The 16,627-nt window shown below is 41.0% G+C and overlaps 2 protein-coding genes across 2 annotated transcripts in view; both read right to left on the reverse strand.

Annotated features, from left to right (window-relative positions):
* The window catches only part of osbp2a (oxysterol binding protein 2a), a 14,222-nt gene extending 13,097 nt beyond the window's left edge, over positions 1 to 1,125 (reverse strand). Inside the window, exon 1 of the mRNA XM_005934615.3 lies at positions 639 to 1,125. Coding sequence (XP_005934677.1) covers positions 639 to 799 — 161 coding nt within the window. The 5' untranslated portion in view covers positions 800 to 1,125. The remainder of the gene's footprint in view (positions 1 to 638) is intronic.
* A 1,634-nt stretch (positions 1,126 to 2,759) lies between these two features.
* Positions 2,760 to 15,984, reverse strand: atp6v0a2a (ATPase H+ transporting V0 subunit a2a). Its single transcript, XM_014337551.2, has 20 exons — positions 15,112 to 15,984; positions 14,735 to 14,813; positions 14,434 to 14,531; positions 12,160 to 12,297; positions 11,710 to 11,807; positions 11,463 to 11,589; positions 11,240 to 11,322; positions 11,062 to 11,155; positions 10,779 to 10,991; positions 10,166 to 10,316; positions 9,913 to 10,052; positions 9,670 to 9,827; positions 9,487 to 9,577; positions 9,284 to 9,402; positions 7,428 to 7,638; positions 7,213 to 7,332; positions 7,007 to 7,129; positions 6,633 to 6,750; positions 6,322 to 6,493; positions 2,760 to 3,833 (listed from the first exon to the last, which is right to left on the reverse strand). Exons 1-20 carry the CDS (start codon positions 15,220 to 15,222, stop codon positions 3,731 to 3,733), a joined length of 2,547 nt encoding a protein of 848 aa, XP_014193037.1. The 5' UTR covers positions 15,223 to 15,984; the 3' UTR covers positions 2,760 to 3,730.
* Between the last annotated feature and the right edge of the window lie 643 nt (positions 15,985 to 16,627).

Below are 16,627 nucleotides of genomic sequence, written 5' to 3' on the forward strand. Positions count from 1 at the left end.
TCTATCTATCTATCTATCTATCTATCTATCTATCTATCTATCTATCTATCTATCTATCTATCTATCTATCTATCCTCTCTGTCTGTCTGCCTATCTATCTACATAGAGACTACATATAAAATTATATGAATACTATGTTATATATTATTAGTTGTATTATGCTAGGGCCAGTCCCTCTAGAAAGACTAGATTGCTGTTCACTAGATAGATATTTATTACCTTATTATATATAATAATGTAATAATTAATATATCTAGCACTCTATTATAGAATATAATACTATAGAAGACTTCTATGATATGATATTTCAAGAAATATGAATTTCCTGTTGGGATCAATAAAGTTATTCTTAGAGACAGCATCTATCTATTTATAGATAGATAGACGTAATAAGTGCTATTAGACACCATGTTTAAACTTATATAGTTTTTAACATCGTTCACGGGTCATCTCATTGTAGTTATGACTCATGTGATTTTCATTTATTTATTTATTTAGGCTGCTGTTACTAAACCTCTTCCTCCAGATAAGGTATGCAAAAAAGTTTAATTTCCTTTTAAATAAAACTAATTTCTGACATGCTGCTAACAGCTTCCATTATTATTTCTGATATTATTAACTGAGTAAATCACCGTCACCTGTAGTAGGACAGCAGGCCGTTACTGAGCACGAACCACCGCCTCTGGTAGCCCTTCAGGTAGTTGGTCCATTTAAAGAGCCAGCCTTTGTGGGTATCCACGGACGGGAGGTGCAGCCCGGGCAGAGTCGGGGAGGGTAAACTCTTCACCAGCTCGTTCATTTGCCCCTCTCGGCCGGTGCTCCGGCGGGATGGACGGAGGAGAGTCGGTGCAGTTTCAGTGGACTTGCTGCCAGTCAACAGCTGTACCGATAAGCTAGCTGCGAGTGAGCCAGATTATTGCACTGCAACACTGTACCCTTCGCTTAAGCTACTGCCTGCTTGCAGCTGTGTGGTGATGAGGCAGTGTGCCCCTCCACCCGGAGACACTTTGAAAATGTCGGCTGTTTCAGGAGCCAGGGCGGAACAACAGAGCATATTATTGCACGAAACTACTCAGAGGTTGCACTTTGACTGCGTGCAGGGACAGAGGCAGAGGATGTGAAGGTGGGGGGGGAGTGATGACGTCCTTCTCGCAGGGTTGTAGCATAAGGATGCGGGTTTGTGTGTGCGCGCGTGCGCGTGTGGCATATGGCATATTTCTACATCGCTGCAGAAAATCATTGCAAAACCACCGAATCACATTTACAGAAGTCTTAATTTAGAAATTGTTGTCGGGGTTGTGAGCTGAAACACACTCCGGAGGCAGAAGTTTTATAATTCAGAGTTAAAAGATTACTTCCTCTATGGGCCCTCAGGTGCACTGCGAGCGTGACGCCGAAAGAGGACACCGTTGCTTCTTTACGTGCCTGTCAGGGGCGTTTCCAGAGTTTATTAAATGGGGTGGGACTGCTTTAACAGATATTCAAGCTTATATGCAGTCCTCTTATTTTATATTGAGTATGTCAAGTAGCAGTTTTTGTTTTCTTCTTCTCTTCTGTTGTCACTTTCTGTCTTATGTTGCCTTCTTTGTGATTTGTCCTGTCTACTTTCATGCCACCTATATTGAATATAATCATAGACTTCCTTTATTCGCAGATCATCGTCTGCTTTTTGTAGTCCAGTGTTCTTTATATTCCTTCTGTGCTTCTGGATGTTTCATAGAATTTACATGTTGCTTGCTCCTCATTTGGATTGTTTGTTGATGGTGTCTGATTCCCTGTATGTAACCACTGCCTGTTTTTGATTAAACTTCTGGATTTTTGGACTCTTATTCTGTCTTAGAACAATAAGTGGGTGCTCTTGCTCCCGCAACGCTTACAGAATAACAGACCCTCTTATTTAAATACTAAGTAAATTCTACTAAAATGATAAATGCATGAAAATTATTTTTAAGATGAAGGTATTAATTTTTTGCATTTGCCTTCTAATTAAATACATACTCAGCAGCATTAGAACTGCCTTAATTCTTCACAGAATAGATTCAACACGTTGCTGGAAACATCCCACACAGATTTCGATCCATGTTGACATGTTGCTGCAGATTTGTTGCTCAGTTTTGATGCAGTTTTTATCTGAAGTCGCATCCAGTGTGGTCTTCTGCTGTCGTCCATCTGCTTCAAGGTTCAATATGCTGTACATCCAAAAGTGCTCTTGTGCATACCCTGACTGTAATAAGTGGTTACAAGTGTTTTCCTGTTAGTCTGAAGCAGTCTGGACATTCTCCTCTGACATTAAAAAAGGCATTTTCATTCAGAGAATGGGTGTTTTCTGTTTTTCAGTCCTGTATACCCTGGAGATGGTTGTTTGACAAAATCCCACAACCCAAAAAAATAAATGCAAATGCAGTGTGGTCTACACCCCTAAATGGAATAGTTTGCTGAAATTTGATTGGTTAGATTATTGTCTGTTGAAAAGGTGAGTGTACGTTTAAAGCTAGTCCTTTGTTTGTATTATTAGTATTACTATAATATACCACCAAAGTGACATATTATACACAAATAGATGCACATATTTGCATATATGCTAAATATTTCATTAAACATTAATTAATTATTTTGATTTATAGCTTTATTTTTCATAAGCTTATTAATCACTTCAGATTTTGACTAAAAATGACCTGAAGCAGGTTTTTAGTGTAATTAAACTGACATTTTAAAAAATTCCAGTAAAATGTGTGCATCACAGAGCCAGTGAAATCACAACAAACATTTTTATTTTTGCTTGCATTTCTTGGAACCTTTATTTAACACGTCAAAATGGTAAAATATTCAACTATTATTGTACGGACGATAATTTAAATAAATACCATGATTAATTATCATTAACAAATGCAATAAGCGGTATCATCAAAGAAAGAAAGACCTAAGACTTTTTGTCTTTTTTTTCTGTAGTATTTCAGTGTTTTTTCTTCTTCTATAGATTACAGGGGAGGTTACATTTAAATAAATGCATTAATAAGTAAATAAGCAAACAGCAAAGTTGATTATTTTCATTTGGCATCATCGCAGTTATCTGTGAAAACTTTCAATTTGTACAATCATTTCTGCAAAGTGCGTTGTGACAGCCTCACAAAAAAGGGTTGCAATGGTTTAATTTGTCTTTAAATTTACTGCCTAAAAGTACTTCTTTCATCACAAGGAGAAGAAATTTAAAAAACAAACAAACCCAGAGGCATCCCATTATTAGATATCGTCATAAAAAAACAACAACAACAAAAAAAAAATCTCTATGGCACTACATCAGGATGCTTGATATGGTTTTTAGACGCTGCTGTAACATCTGAAACTTTACGTTGCACTGTATTAACTGTTTAAATACCATGTTGTAAGTAATGCAAAAACCAGTTTACACAGCACAGTGTAAATGAAATATTTAAATCAAACCCAACTGGTGCGATGAGTAATGCTGAGCAATGTTTCACCTACAAAACCCAAATAGCAGAACAAGGACCGTGAGCCTCTGTATACTCAGAAGTCTGCTGGGTGCAGTAGTAAGGCAGTCAGCACAGCCGATAACATTTAAAAACTGTCGTGGTGAAAAACGCTGCTACAAGAATGACTTTCAAATCAATTGTCTTGAAGGTTTGTTTATCACAGTGCGAATTGTTCCAACTTCCAGTAACCTTCCGAACTGTAAAGTCTGTTTCCAGTCATATCCGGTAATTCAGAGGTTTCAAAGCAAGCCGTCTTGCTCAAAAACGGAGGGCAGCAGGGAGAAGTCGAAGGGCACAAACTTGACACCGGTCCCGTGGTAGAATTTGTTTTGAAACTCCACCCTGAGATCAAACAGAAAAGTGAGAGAGATCACTTTAACAAAGGTGGACTAATTAACGATGAAGGCACACTTGATTTTCAACTCAGTATTATCATAACTGATGCTTTTACTTTATAGCTAAATAACAGGCATGATTATATCATTCAACTTATCTGCTGCTTTAATAGTGAAGACACGCGAGCTTCCAGTTTAGCTACATGAAAATAAAAGAACTGAAGAAAATAATATTTGCATGTTTTCATGGGTAAACAGGTGAAAACATTCACATGTGTTTCTAGCAGTCATAGCATTGATTACTGGTTTGATATTATTATATTTGTAGTCTTCCCACTGTCTCCCTGTCTTGTTTGTATGCTCTATGTTATTACGTTTAGGGCTAGTCTTGTCTCCAATGTTTTCTTTTGTTTATTTCCTGTCTGAAGCTTTCTTTCACCTCTTGCACTAGTTTAACTTCCTGCTTCATGATTATCTGCCCTAACTGTCTTCAGCTGCGTGTAATTGCTTTCATTTGTGTCTCATTTCTCTTGTTCACCATCCCAAATTAATCCTCTGTGTACACTCAGCCCTGTCTTCCTTATTATTTTCACTGGATTTTCCTCCTGTGAGCCTTTTGACTCCAGAACTATCTCGATTCACAGCTGATTTTTGGCTTTTTGCTGTTTAGTTTATGGCTTGTACTTATTTTAAATTGTGTTTTTAGTTTGTATTTGGGTCCAAAAATGAAAGGATGACAGTTACAGTCTACAGCATCATAGTAAACTCAGTCTTGCACTCAACATTAAGGAAACTGTAAGTTTGCCTCTTCTTTAAGGCTCAATGACTCAACAAAACAAAACAAAAAACAACAACAACAACAACAACAATAAAAAAAAGTCCCTGCATTAAGACTTCTTAGAGGTTATTTCATGCCGGAAAAAGTTTCCTGACATCTTCACGTGTAAGTTAATGTTTCAGCTCTTGTTCAAAACCAAAAGCTACATCAACCAAGCCTCTTATAATGATTCACAAATGAAAAGGAGATTAAAAATGTTAGACAATCATTATTTCAAAAGATTGTTGATCATAAACTCATCACGAAGCTACAGTTACTGAGCTTTTGCCACAGAGGCCCACAGACTGGAACTTTCTCTAATCTAAAATCTGTGGACTCTGTACTTTCTTTAAAAATGCAGATAAAAATGCATCTTTTAAAACTTGCCTGGTAACTTTTTATTCTTGTACGTTTTTGTTGTTCATCATTTTTTGCTGTGAAGCACTTTGTGATATTTGTCTTGATAGCTGCTACATAAATAAAATTTTTTACTTCCTTACATAATCAGGCTTATATGAGTTTTTAGCTCAAGAACACAAACAAACAGTACCACTACCTCTGCGCTCTTATACGAGATATTTAAACTCATTTGGGAAAACAGCCTTTTCTGTTGATTTATGACTTTAAGCTTGTACTGTTTTTGCTAATTGTGTTAATATTTAAGTATTTTAAACGCCTAGGCTTTAGGGCAGGAGTGCCAATCTCATTTAACATTGCAGGCCACATTGATCTTAAGTGGGTCAGACCAATGAAACTCCCCTTTCTGTCAGTGTGAGGAAGTTTAACTACATATTGGATTGCTCAGATATCTTGATATATGAAAAAGAAGTGCAATTTTTACAGTCTATCACTGTTTTTTCTACATGATAACAAATGTTCATGTAGTAAATGAAAGACATCTGTCAGCAGAACTCTTTGGGATATAAATTAGAAATAAATGTGTTAAGTTATAAAAAAAAAAGTTCTGGTAGCTTATTGGTAATTAAATTGTTTATCTATACTTCATTACTTTGGTGTAGCATAAATGGACATAGGGGAAGACTTTGTCAGGCTCACTGAGAGGTTTTGGAAAATGTGAAGGGTCAAAATTTTTAAAACATCGCTTTGAGTGAGGTTGGAGTCTTTCAGGCCAATTCTGGCCCCTGGGCCTTATGTTTGACACTGCAGCTCTAGGGACTGGCACTGAAATGTAGCTATATTATGTATAAATATCCCATCAATGCTTTGGTTTGTGGTGTTGCTCATGCTAGGTTCATCAACATAAGTAGGGGCCAACCTACACATTACACCTACAGGAGCTGCTCAGTTGCGCATGCCATGAAGCTCCCAGTGCACAGTTTTTGTGCTGATGTTAATATCAGACGAAGTTTGGAACTCTGCAGTTACTGAGTCAGAGAGTGTCGGTGGTTCCACCGTTCCACTGTGAAGTAACACATCTTTCAGTTGATCGTGAAATTCAGCGAGCTCTGTAGAACGACCCATTCTTTCACACGTTTGCAAAAACAGACTGCATGATCATGGGACATGAATTTATACACCTGTGGCAGTGCGACAAAAAACATCTAAATTCAAAGGTTACAAAGTATGGTCCACTTTTGTTTATATAGTTTATCTGTCTGTATGAAGAAAACTCACATACAGATTAGCCAGTGCAATAAAGAAGAGCACACAGCCTCACCAGTGAAGTCGGAGAGCGTGGAGGAACGCTGATAAGCCTTCCATGACGAGCAGGATAGACACCGTAAGCGTGGCGAAGAGGCCGAACACAGGGACCAAAAGCACTACACCGACTTTTGTGGTGATCCTGAAACCCAGGCGCATTACCATGTCCCACAGCACCTCCGACAGCTCTGAAGCCGACAGAAACAGCGCACAACAAACGAGATTTACAAAAATGAAGGCGTACCAAATGTCGAGAATTGCATAGTAAGCAGAAAGAAAGAGGCACAGGCAGCTCGTGGGAAGACGGCTTGACCTGAATGCACTTACGGGCATGAGCCAGGCTGAGTGCCCAGAGACGCAGGTAGGACGCAGTGTTGGAAATGCAGCCCAGGCAGTACTCTATGGTGTGAATGACCTGGTGCAGCAGCACATCTGCAAAGTCAAACTGCAAAACAGTTCAGATTATGTATAAAATATTAAGACTAATTCCTACTGTTAAAAAAGGTTAGGATTTATTAACGTATGCTGTAATGCTGGTACTGAATTAGCTCCACTGGTGGCCCTGTTCTGCTGCCCTACTTTGTCTTGTCTAATGCTGAATACCACAGGTACAATTAGCAAGGTGGATAGAAAAATGAAGACACACTGAATCACACTTAAACCGACAGATTCCTTAATGTAAGAGATCATTTTTCTCTGACCTCTTTGGGAAGAGCTTCTCTGTTGGTCACTTCATCAAGTCCCTCCTCTTCATCATCATCATCATCATAGGATGGTGCTGTGGAGCCGTCATCCTCGCTTACACGCCTCACCCTCTCATAACCCTGAGATGTGGTAACAAATACTATTTTTAGGTACTGAATAAAGATCCAAAATAACAGACTGCGGTATTTTGGACTAGACTCACTCTGCGTCTGCGCAGCCCTTTGCCTCCACGGTAGAGCCAATACAAGTAGAGAGGTTTTCCGAACAGCAGCACAGGAACTGACAGCATCGCTATGACAAGTAGGAAGATTTGCAGGCCAATCTGTGGAAGCAAGGCGGCATGCTTAAACTCATGCTATAATGAGTATCCACCCGAATAGAAGCCGATCGACAGATTATTATTACCAGGACACATACCTGCCCTGGATATAGACGAGTGATATCCTTCCCCTGCATGACAAACATGTTGATGAAGTGGATGAGGATGCTGGGCGCCTGGCTGGAGTAACGTGCATCAAACATCAACCACTTGTATAAAATCATGAAAACCAAATAGCCAAAGAGACACAGCAGGAAGAGCAGCTCAGGAAGAAACAGCAGGTAGACGTTGAACTTCTGTCGGAAGTGCCTGAAGGGAGAAAAAGTGTACAGGGATAAAAGAAAAAGTGTTATGACTTAATGTAAACAAAAAAATAAAGTAGTTTGTGAGTAATAAGACCACAGCAGGAATGCTATGTGTGTGTCACTGCCTGCACACGTGTGCTGATGTAATGCAAAACGGCAATACTGCAGCTTTTTATTGTATTCTACAGCTTAGTAATATTCTTTGGTTTCTGAGTTGCCACCACTTTAAATCCCAAATCTCAAAGATCGTCACTGGAATTCTTTTCTTTCGGTGCCTCCTGGGATGTGAATCTACTCAGATTCACATCCCAGGAGGCACTGAAAGAAAAGAATTCCAGGTATGATTCCTAGCAATCATCTTCCAGCAGAACTCTGATCACCAAACTTCATTACTTCTTTGTCAACATGGCCTGGTAGCAGATGATGATGATGATGATAATGAGATAGCCTTTATTTTTCAGTTGCAGTTGCCCACAACCGAGATGACAGACCTTGCCAACCGTACATACAATACACAAACATCACATTGGGGAGACAGATCAGGCTAGGGGGAAAAAAAACATTGAAATGTGTAACACAAAAGGATAATACAGCAATGCACAGATATCAACACACCATAGCACAATAAAACACAGACAAGCAACATGGGAAAGTGTTCCAGTGTGTACAGCTGATCTGGGACCGCTGCAATCTTCGATTGCGCCTCCAGCTGATCCGGTGTCCACATCGGATGGGAGGTAAGCATGGGAGGAGGCGTTGGATTTGCGGTAGGGAGGGTGATAGTGAGGGCATATCAGTGTACGTGTGTGTGTGTGTACATGTGTGTCTGTGTGTGTGTGTGTATCCTGTGTTCAGCTGAGAGAAAGTGTCACCACGCCCGGTTAAGCGTCAGTCAACAGTCTCCAGTGGACCCAGGTGGCCTTGAAGGAGGTACAAAGAGTTCTGACAACAATCCTGTTATCATGGGAAGAATTTGTTGTTCCAGTCAGCTTCAACCTTGGCAGGACTTCAGCTGGCACCAGGGGGGGCGCATGAGTGAAGATGGTGAATGTTTGGGTTTCGTGCGAACAACTGCATCCAATTTTTACAGTTGGTCTAGTGTCCATCACTGGTCACCAGTTCTCTCAATTCCCCTTGTTCTTCTCCAAGATCTTATCCATATTGCGTTCAAAACAGTCTGAGTACTCACAGCCCAATCGTCTATCATGTCGGCCAGCCTTATGGGATTTTGAACAGCTGTAGCCGCTTCTTGTTCTTCGATAAGCCAGGTCCAAGCCAGCTCCAATTAGCCCGAACTCTGCAATCATGGTTCCAAATTGGTAGATGTCGTTCATTGTCCTCCATCGAGAGTGTCGCCAGACACACGACGCAACCGACCATCGAGTATCCGGCAGCAAACGTCTCCGCAGGACAATCGGGCTCTCCCAAGCCTAGCAGTGTGTCAATTCCATTACGGGACCAGTTGATCAAATCCAGAATTCTTTAGGTTTTAGAGAACAAGACTGAGAAACTCTTTGAGGGTTAGAGTTAGACGAGACTAGACAAACACATAGAAGCAGCAGCAGGCAAGATAAGGGAGGGAGAGGGGAAAGATGCGAGAGCCAAAGAGGGAGATATATGAAGTAAAAACAATTTTCTGAGTCACTTACAAATGGTTGAAGACACTCAGAACCACACCGAAGCTCATGTGAATGACTCCGATGACAACTGACATCTTCATCTTGTAAGAGTTGAGGAAGGACAGACGGTTCACTGCCAGGTTCCATATCTGATGGTGTATTAAAAAGCATTTCAGTGAAAATGACAGAAGGAGGTTGTATTTTGAGTATGATGCCTAAGTGCAGTTACTCACAGGATCGATGCCAAATGGGTACGGTCCATTAAAAACACCACTGACATTAGGGTCTAATGTGAGCAAAGCATTTGTTTGGAGCGTTTTGTTTCTACAGAGTAAAAAGACAAAAATAAATTAGAAACAAGTAAAAGGACTTCGTGCACTGACATGTTTAAGTGTGCGTTTGTACTGATAACTCACGTCCACTGACTATGAGTGAACATAGCCTTGACGCTCCAGCCAGAGCCAAATATATTAAGAGACTTGGAGAAACAGTCGTTGTAAATGAGGCCGGTGTAGATGGAAAAAAGCCCCATCATCAGGATGATGTAGCGACCGCTGAAAAACGTAGCCCATATCTGAGAGCAATGAAAATGATAAGCCTAAGCTGATTTACGATACTCCAGCTCTGCATTATAGATGATCATAACAGGTCATTCCCACCTCATTACTGGAGCGTTTCTTCTTCTGCTTTTTTTCCATCAGCACCATCCACAAGGCGAAGAGGCTCATCACCATCCCGTGGCCGAGGTCACCAAACATCACAGCAAACAGAAACGGGAATGTGATGATGGTGTAGGGAGCTGTTGATGATGGAAACATGATCAGCTTATTTATTCTGAGCTCCTTTCGAAAGAAAACAAAGAGATGCTTTTGCTGCTATTCACAAAAACACAGTATGACTACTTCTTCTTACCTGGGCTTACCTCGCGATAGTCCCCCACCCCATAGGCCTCCACAATGCTCTGAAAACCAGCAGTAAACTTGTTGGATCTTAAGAGGGTGGGCGGAGTGTCAGTGCTCGGGATGCGATTTACAAAAGACGGTACGGTGGCGTCACCTTTTCTCTGATGATAAAAGACGTACAACATCAACAGGGGCATTTTATAGACCTGTGATATTCTAAACCTTTCTGGCCCTTAACTTCATTATTATAGTCAGGTAATCACAGGAAGATTTGTTCTTTTCTAGGTGAGAGATTTTATATTAAAGCAACCAAATAAGCTGAATAAAGCAGGAGGAATGGTACAAGAAGAGAAAAAAGTGCCTACTGAAGCAAAAACCTGGAAAAACAAATGCTGCAGATAATAATGCCAAGAGAAAAAAACAAGAAACATTTTGTTTTACAGTACAGTACACAGAGTCCTCGGGGAAAACATTAGTGTGATTCAAACAATTCTAACTTATTAATTTAAATGCCAGACTAAGGATAAAATTGTAAAATCTTACAATTTGGGGAGCATTAAAATTATTTTGCTTGAATAATAGCAATAAATATTCAGCGTTTAAACTCAGAACGTTGTACTCACTGAGCCTTCTTCTAGCGCCCCCCTCAGGTTTGCGAGGTCACTGACGGGACACCACACCTCGGCAATCAGACACTTGTTGGTGACATCGAAGCTGCAGAGGTTGAGGATGTGATAGATGGCTTTCATCTTTTTCACCTGCACCACCCAGGTATAGACCGATTCTGAGGCCTTCTGCAGAACCTGCCTCAAGTAGTCTTCAGTGCGATGAAGCACCTGCAGGAAACAGCAGTTAACTACAAGCCAGCTCTGAACTTGCGATGATTAAAAAGGGCTTCAGTCCTACATTGTTAAGGTCTTGGATGCGCGTCCTTAAGCTGTCCAACACATCGGCTCGCTCCTCATCATTCTCAGGGTGTGGATAAAGGTGGCAGTGGTAACTGAGGGAAACAAAGGCAGATGTCCAGGCTGATAATGATGGAGAATATAGTGACTATTAAAGGGTAAAGCTGGCTAATTCTTACCAATCGCAGATTTTTTGCACTTTCTGTCCAATTTGGTCTCCCCAGAACGAGATGAGAAACACCACACTTTTGCTTATCTCACCCTGAAACAGCACAGTTCAGACCCGTTAACACTAAAGTACTCATGCTGAGCTCACGCTAACAGAACACGTCAGCTAATTCTTACCTGCAGTGTAATTATTAGATTTTCTCACAACATTAAGACGACATTCAAACGACTTACAGTGTCAAGATCGGCCAGGTTTTCGTCCACTTCTGCGTAGCTGAGGATGGTGTAACCCTTACACACTCTCCACAACATCCGCTCAAAGGCCTCCACCTTCACCCGCTGGATCAGACCCGAAACAAACCTACACCCAGGACAGATCAGGTAAGGTTTTGCTTTTGTTTTTCTTTTTAAAAATGTCCGTGGAAGAACTTTACGACATCTGGTCGAGTGGCTGTGAATACATAAATAATACGGAGCTCACCCGAGCTTGGCGCCGAGCCTCTGCATGCCAGTGGATCCTGTGACCGAGTCTGTCTCCATGGTGGGGAACTCTTCATACTGGTTACCAAGAGCCTCATGCTAATTATAAAAAGGAACATGTTTCATTTATGACGGCTTCCATCGAGTGCTCCTCGCACACTTCTAGCACACAAAGCTGATGTAATGTTCACACGCTGGACTGTAATGTTTACTCTCACAGCTGACTGTCTCACAGCCCGGGTGAGTCAGGTGGCGCTGGTAACAGCTGCACTGTGACCGTGTTATTAATTAAAGTCAGGATTAGTTCCAGCTCTGTCACTGAGGGAAATAAAACATGTCAGCGACAAGAAAACAAGATGCTGCCGGGGAGGCGAGGATAGGCGCCTCGCCGAAGGAGCAAGGAGCAAGAAACTGATGCGAGAAAAGATCAAAGAGACGGAAACGCACTCACTCTGGAGCGGCTGTGGATGAAGGTCCGCGTGATCTTCAGCATGTGCGTGTATTCGGTGAGCTCGAGGAGGTTCCTCTGAAGCTTCTCTTTGTTCTTCGCCACCTCGCTCAGCTCCATCTCCAGCCTTTGAAGCTGCTCCTGAACATGACAAGGAACACGCCAAAAATAAATAAAAAATAAATGAATAAATCTACTCACAGTATTTTATTTCATTCAGGCAACCACGCCAGTGTGCAGGAAGCATGCGTGCAGCAGCGATGAGAGGCTTGTGCTTGTGACGCCGTGAAAGAGTGACCCATATTTGACTGTCTGTCATTTTAGACAATCAGATATGGGTCAGCTGTGATTCGCTCCCAACTGCAACAATCAACAGCAGGCTCGGTCTGCTGCTGAGGCAGGAGGATTCGATTAAAGGCTGCAAGCCTTGACAGCATTTTAGTAGCAAAAGAAGCAGTTCTCACATGAAACTGCTCACAACCCTTGTGGATTTCCGAGTAACCTGGTCATGATTTGTGAAATGGCACATTGCTGCTTTTTAAAAAATATTATGATCATTTTTGTCACGTTGTGCACCACAAAGCCAATGCTACCTAGTTTCTAGTTTATCTATGTGGAGAATATTTGCTTTTTGGGTGAGTGAACCTTTAGGTCTCAGTTCATCAGCTGAAAAACCTGTTCAGTTAACTTGGTGAACCAGCAGATTCAAGTCAAAGTTTATTTCTAAGACTGCATTTGCATAATAAAAGAAAGGGTACTCTGCTCGACTGGACCCGAAAGGAAAATGAGAAAAGTAGGTTTTCAAAAGTGTTTTAAAATGACTGAGAAACTGGGCAGCTCACAGCAAAAAGGCAGGTTGTGCCAACACTGAAAAGACTAGATCGCCTCTGCTTTCAAAGCCTGGCTCTAAGAGGAGCTGGCTTGTACACCTCTGTGCTCTGGCAGGATTGTAGGGTTTCAAAAGTTCAAACCACTGAGACTCTTAAAAACAAGAAATAAAATTTAACTGGTTTTGGTAAATGGAGAGCCTAAACTGGAATATTGGGACCAATTTTCTACCATTTCGCCGCCGTGTATGCAGACGCAACCTTCACTTGAGTTATGTACAACACAAAACCCAACAACAAACGATGTCATAATGGGCTACAGGCTGAAAATAAATGAAAACACGTTTGTCATCAGCTGCAGTTAAGTTCAAGAAGTGAATTCTATTCTTCTATTGGTGGGATCGCTGAGACAAACTCGTGCGGTGCAGACAAACTTTATAGACTAGCTTAAATATGTCTGAAATATATCTACATCATGATGAGATGAACAAATCATTTATCCAGCAATTATAAGCGACGAGAAAAAACAAATTGCTTTACTACAGTAGGATCTTTTAAACAGAGATATGAATGTTTTATTTCTTTAACCCTCTCATGAGGCTAAAATGGGCCAGTGGGGTCATTTGTGATAATCCTATGAGTAGTTCATGCCTGGCCTGAAGCTCTGGATCACATACAAAAAAAACCCCATAGGCATGTGTGTTAATTTTATCTTCATCATATCAATGCATACAGTAAGATAGAAAAAAAATGAACAATAAGTACATATATTAATTATTTTTCTTTTTTTACAAGCTGTTTTCATCGTATGAGAGAAAGTAATTACTTCCAGATACTTTTAGTGTCACACATTGCAATCACTAAACTAAAAATTGTTTAGAAAAATGTATTTACAAACAACAACGTACAGGTAACATCACTGTTTGTTTTATCATTTATAATTTGTTCTAAATGCTATTTAGAGCTTGATAATCCTGTTACTCTAGCTAGTTTATATAGCAAGTCTCATCCAGGTTGATTAGGGCATCTACGAGGAGTTAGAGAATAGATATTATAGTAAGAAGATACAGGATTACTGTTTGTCCATGACTCTATATGTGCTTGTCATACCTATACAGTTTCCTTTATATACAACAGGTATTCCAGTGTAATTAATTAATAATAGTTTTCAATCAAAAAAACAAGAGGAATTCTGGCTCCTCACCGTCACCTGAGCTATTGTCATCATCACCTCAAGTTTTCTGCAGCTCTGTTAGCCACTGTTCACAACAAAACATCACAATGTAGCGTTTAGAGGCAGAAAGTTACAAGCCAATCAAAGCCTCTGATTAAAAAAACAAATGTCTAAATGCACTAGAGGGTCGAGTTCTGGAAAATCACTGAGTAGGGTATTAAAATGAATGTAAATCCTGCATTACCCCCACTTCCCAATATATTGGCATATACTCACCATGATCTCCAGGACCTGTCTTGGGGGTGGAGCAAGTGGACTCTCATCCTCCTGTGGAATGGCTATTTTAGCCTTCTGGATCTCCCTCAGGAGGTAGCCTGTGCACACAGATTTGCTGATTGTTTGTTTTTCATATTAATTACTACTTAGCCATCAGAGGAAGCGGTGAAGCCTAAATCTCTGAGGGCAAACTTTTTACAAAGCACAGTCAACCACGGCTTTCTTGCTACCCCAGTAAATTAGCTGTACAGGTGCGTGCTCAGGGTTTGGAGCACGCATCCCAGGTGCTCTCCGTTCTTACCCAGAATCCTCTCCATCTCCTCGCATCTCTTGATTTCGCTGACGAAGCGCCGCTGGAATGAGCTGACACTCGGGTTGAGCTGAAACAAGAGGAGCATCACAAGTCAGACGGATGCAGATTACTGCATGATGCATAATAACATCATGGTGAGGTTCAGCAAGGTGATGTGTTTTTTTTAAATTTATATTATTAAAACTCTATCCTCCTCTTGCTGGCCAGGTATAGTCACTGTATATCATCTAGATAGATGCCCCGTCTTGCTCCCCTCCCTTAAATATGCATGCATAATCAATTAAATCGGTTGACAAAATGCAAATACTCTTTAAACTGGTGACACACATCTTCCATTCACGCAGTGAAGTGTTTTATCTACTTACATCTCGGAACTCGACCAGCCCCAGCTCTCCGAGCTCACTAATGCAGTCATATTCAGAGCCGGACTGCAGAAACAATTGCGCCAAGCACATCTCCTCACTCCTGAACACCATCTTTATCTGCCACACAGACAGATCCTCCTCCGCTGCCTCGTAATCTCCCCCCTGCCCCCCACGGTAGCCTACTGAACGCGGACGACGAGCCGTTCACTACAAGCGAAAACACGACATCGCAACAAATCAGCGAAATGAGCCCCTCAGCCAATTACCTCGCCCCCGGGATTAATTAATGCATCCATATTAATAATTACGATTTTCACAAGAGGGGGGTGGGACTGTCCTCATACTGCGCCGGTTTGTTTTTCAGCGGGAGGGTCGCCGGGTATCTACTGAATAAAGAGCAGCAAAACAAAGGAAGAAAGCTCCCCGATGCACCTTTTACGCGGAGCGATCGCGGAGAAAGGCGTCATCCTGAGGAATCTTTACCTCTGACACCTGTCATCATCACAGCGCAAAAACACAGAAAGACAAAGAAAAAACCCGAAAAACGACACAACACAAATGGAAACGAGCAACAGGCAAGCTAGAGGATAAATTATCAACCCGTCACGCAGACAAACGGGGCTAAAGGCGGCCTCGCCGGTTAAAAATAAGCCACAGTCAGAAATAGGCTACGGCCTTTATTCGCGATACGTCGCCCGGCAATTGACACAGATTGCGTCCCCCGGGTTGCCAGGTACGGTCGCATCCTCTGAAATAACCCGTCTTTCTCAGTTTATCTTTTTTAAAAAAGCTACCTCGGAGCTCAGTAGCAGCCGGGTGACCTCACTACATACCCACTGCAGTAGTTTACCAGGCACAGGTATGATTAAAAAAAAACATCCATCCATCCATCCATCCATTCGCTTCCGCTTATCCTTTTCAGGGTCGCGGGGGGCGCTGGAGCCTATCCCAGCTGTCATAGGGCGAGAGGCGGGGTACACCCTGGACAGGTCGCCAGTCTGTCGCAGGGCTAACATAGGGACAGACAACCATTCACACTCACATTCACACCTAGTGACAATTTGGATTAATCAATTAACTTATCCCCACAAAAAAAAAAAAAACTAAACTAATATCAAAAATACATAATCATGAAAATAAGCTTTAAATAAAAAAAGTCTCCTCCTCTTCTCTTTTTCTTAAACCAGGAAGGAGTGACACATCATACATGTAGCAGAAGGAAACAGAAAAATAATTACTATATATAATATTTATTGATCGTTTTGAATATATGTAATGTCCTGATGTATTAAAACGAATAAGCAAATTAATTAAGCTAATTATTTACTGTATAGTGACTGTAAACTAACAGTGGGGAAATCATGCTCTGTGTCTGATTTGTATGAATGTGAAATATGAATGAATATTACTCGATTATTTTATTTGTGGTGATTGTGAACACCCCCATCACAATTAACGATTATATATATTTAAATATATATATATATATGAACAAACCCCTTCATTCTTTTGTCTC

The sequence above is a fragment of the Haplochromis burtoni genome, unplaced genomic scaffold (genome assembly GCF_018398535.1).
Source record: "Haplochromis burtoni strain Fernald_Lab_line unplaced genomic scaffold, NCSU_Asbu1 Contig_182, whole genome shotgun sequence".
NCBI lineage: Eukaryota > Metazoa > Chordata > Actinopteri > Cichliformes > Cichlidae > Haplochromis > Haplochromis burtoni.

Coding starts and splice junctions, on each gene's coding strand:
- atp6v0a2a (XM_014337551.2), bottom strand. CDS start 15,222: ATGGTGTTCAGGAGTGAGGAGATGTGCTTGGCGCAATTGTTTCTGCAG. Junction 10,053..10,165: donor CTATCGCGAGGTAAGCCCAG/GTAAGAAGAAGT, acceptor CATCATCAACAG/CTCCCTACACCATCATCACA. Junction 7,130..7,212: donor AAGGGCTGCGCAGACGCAGA/GTGAGTCTAGTC, acceptor ACCACATCTCAG/GGTTATGAGAGGGTGAGGCG.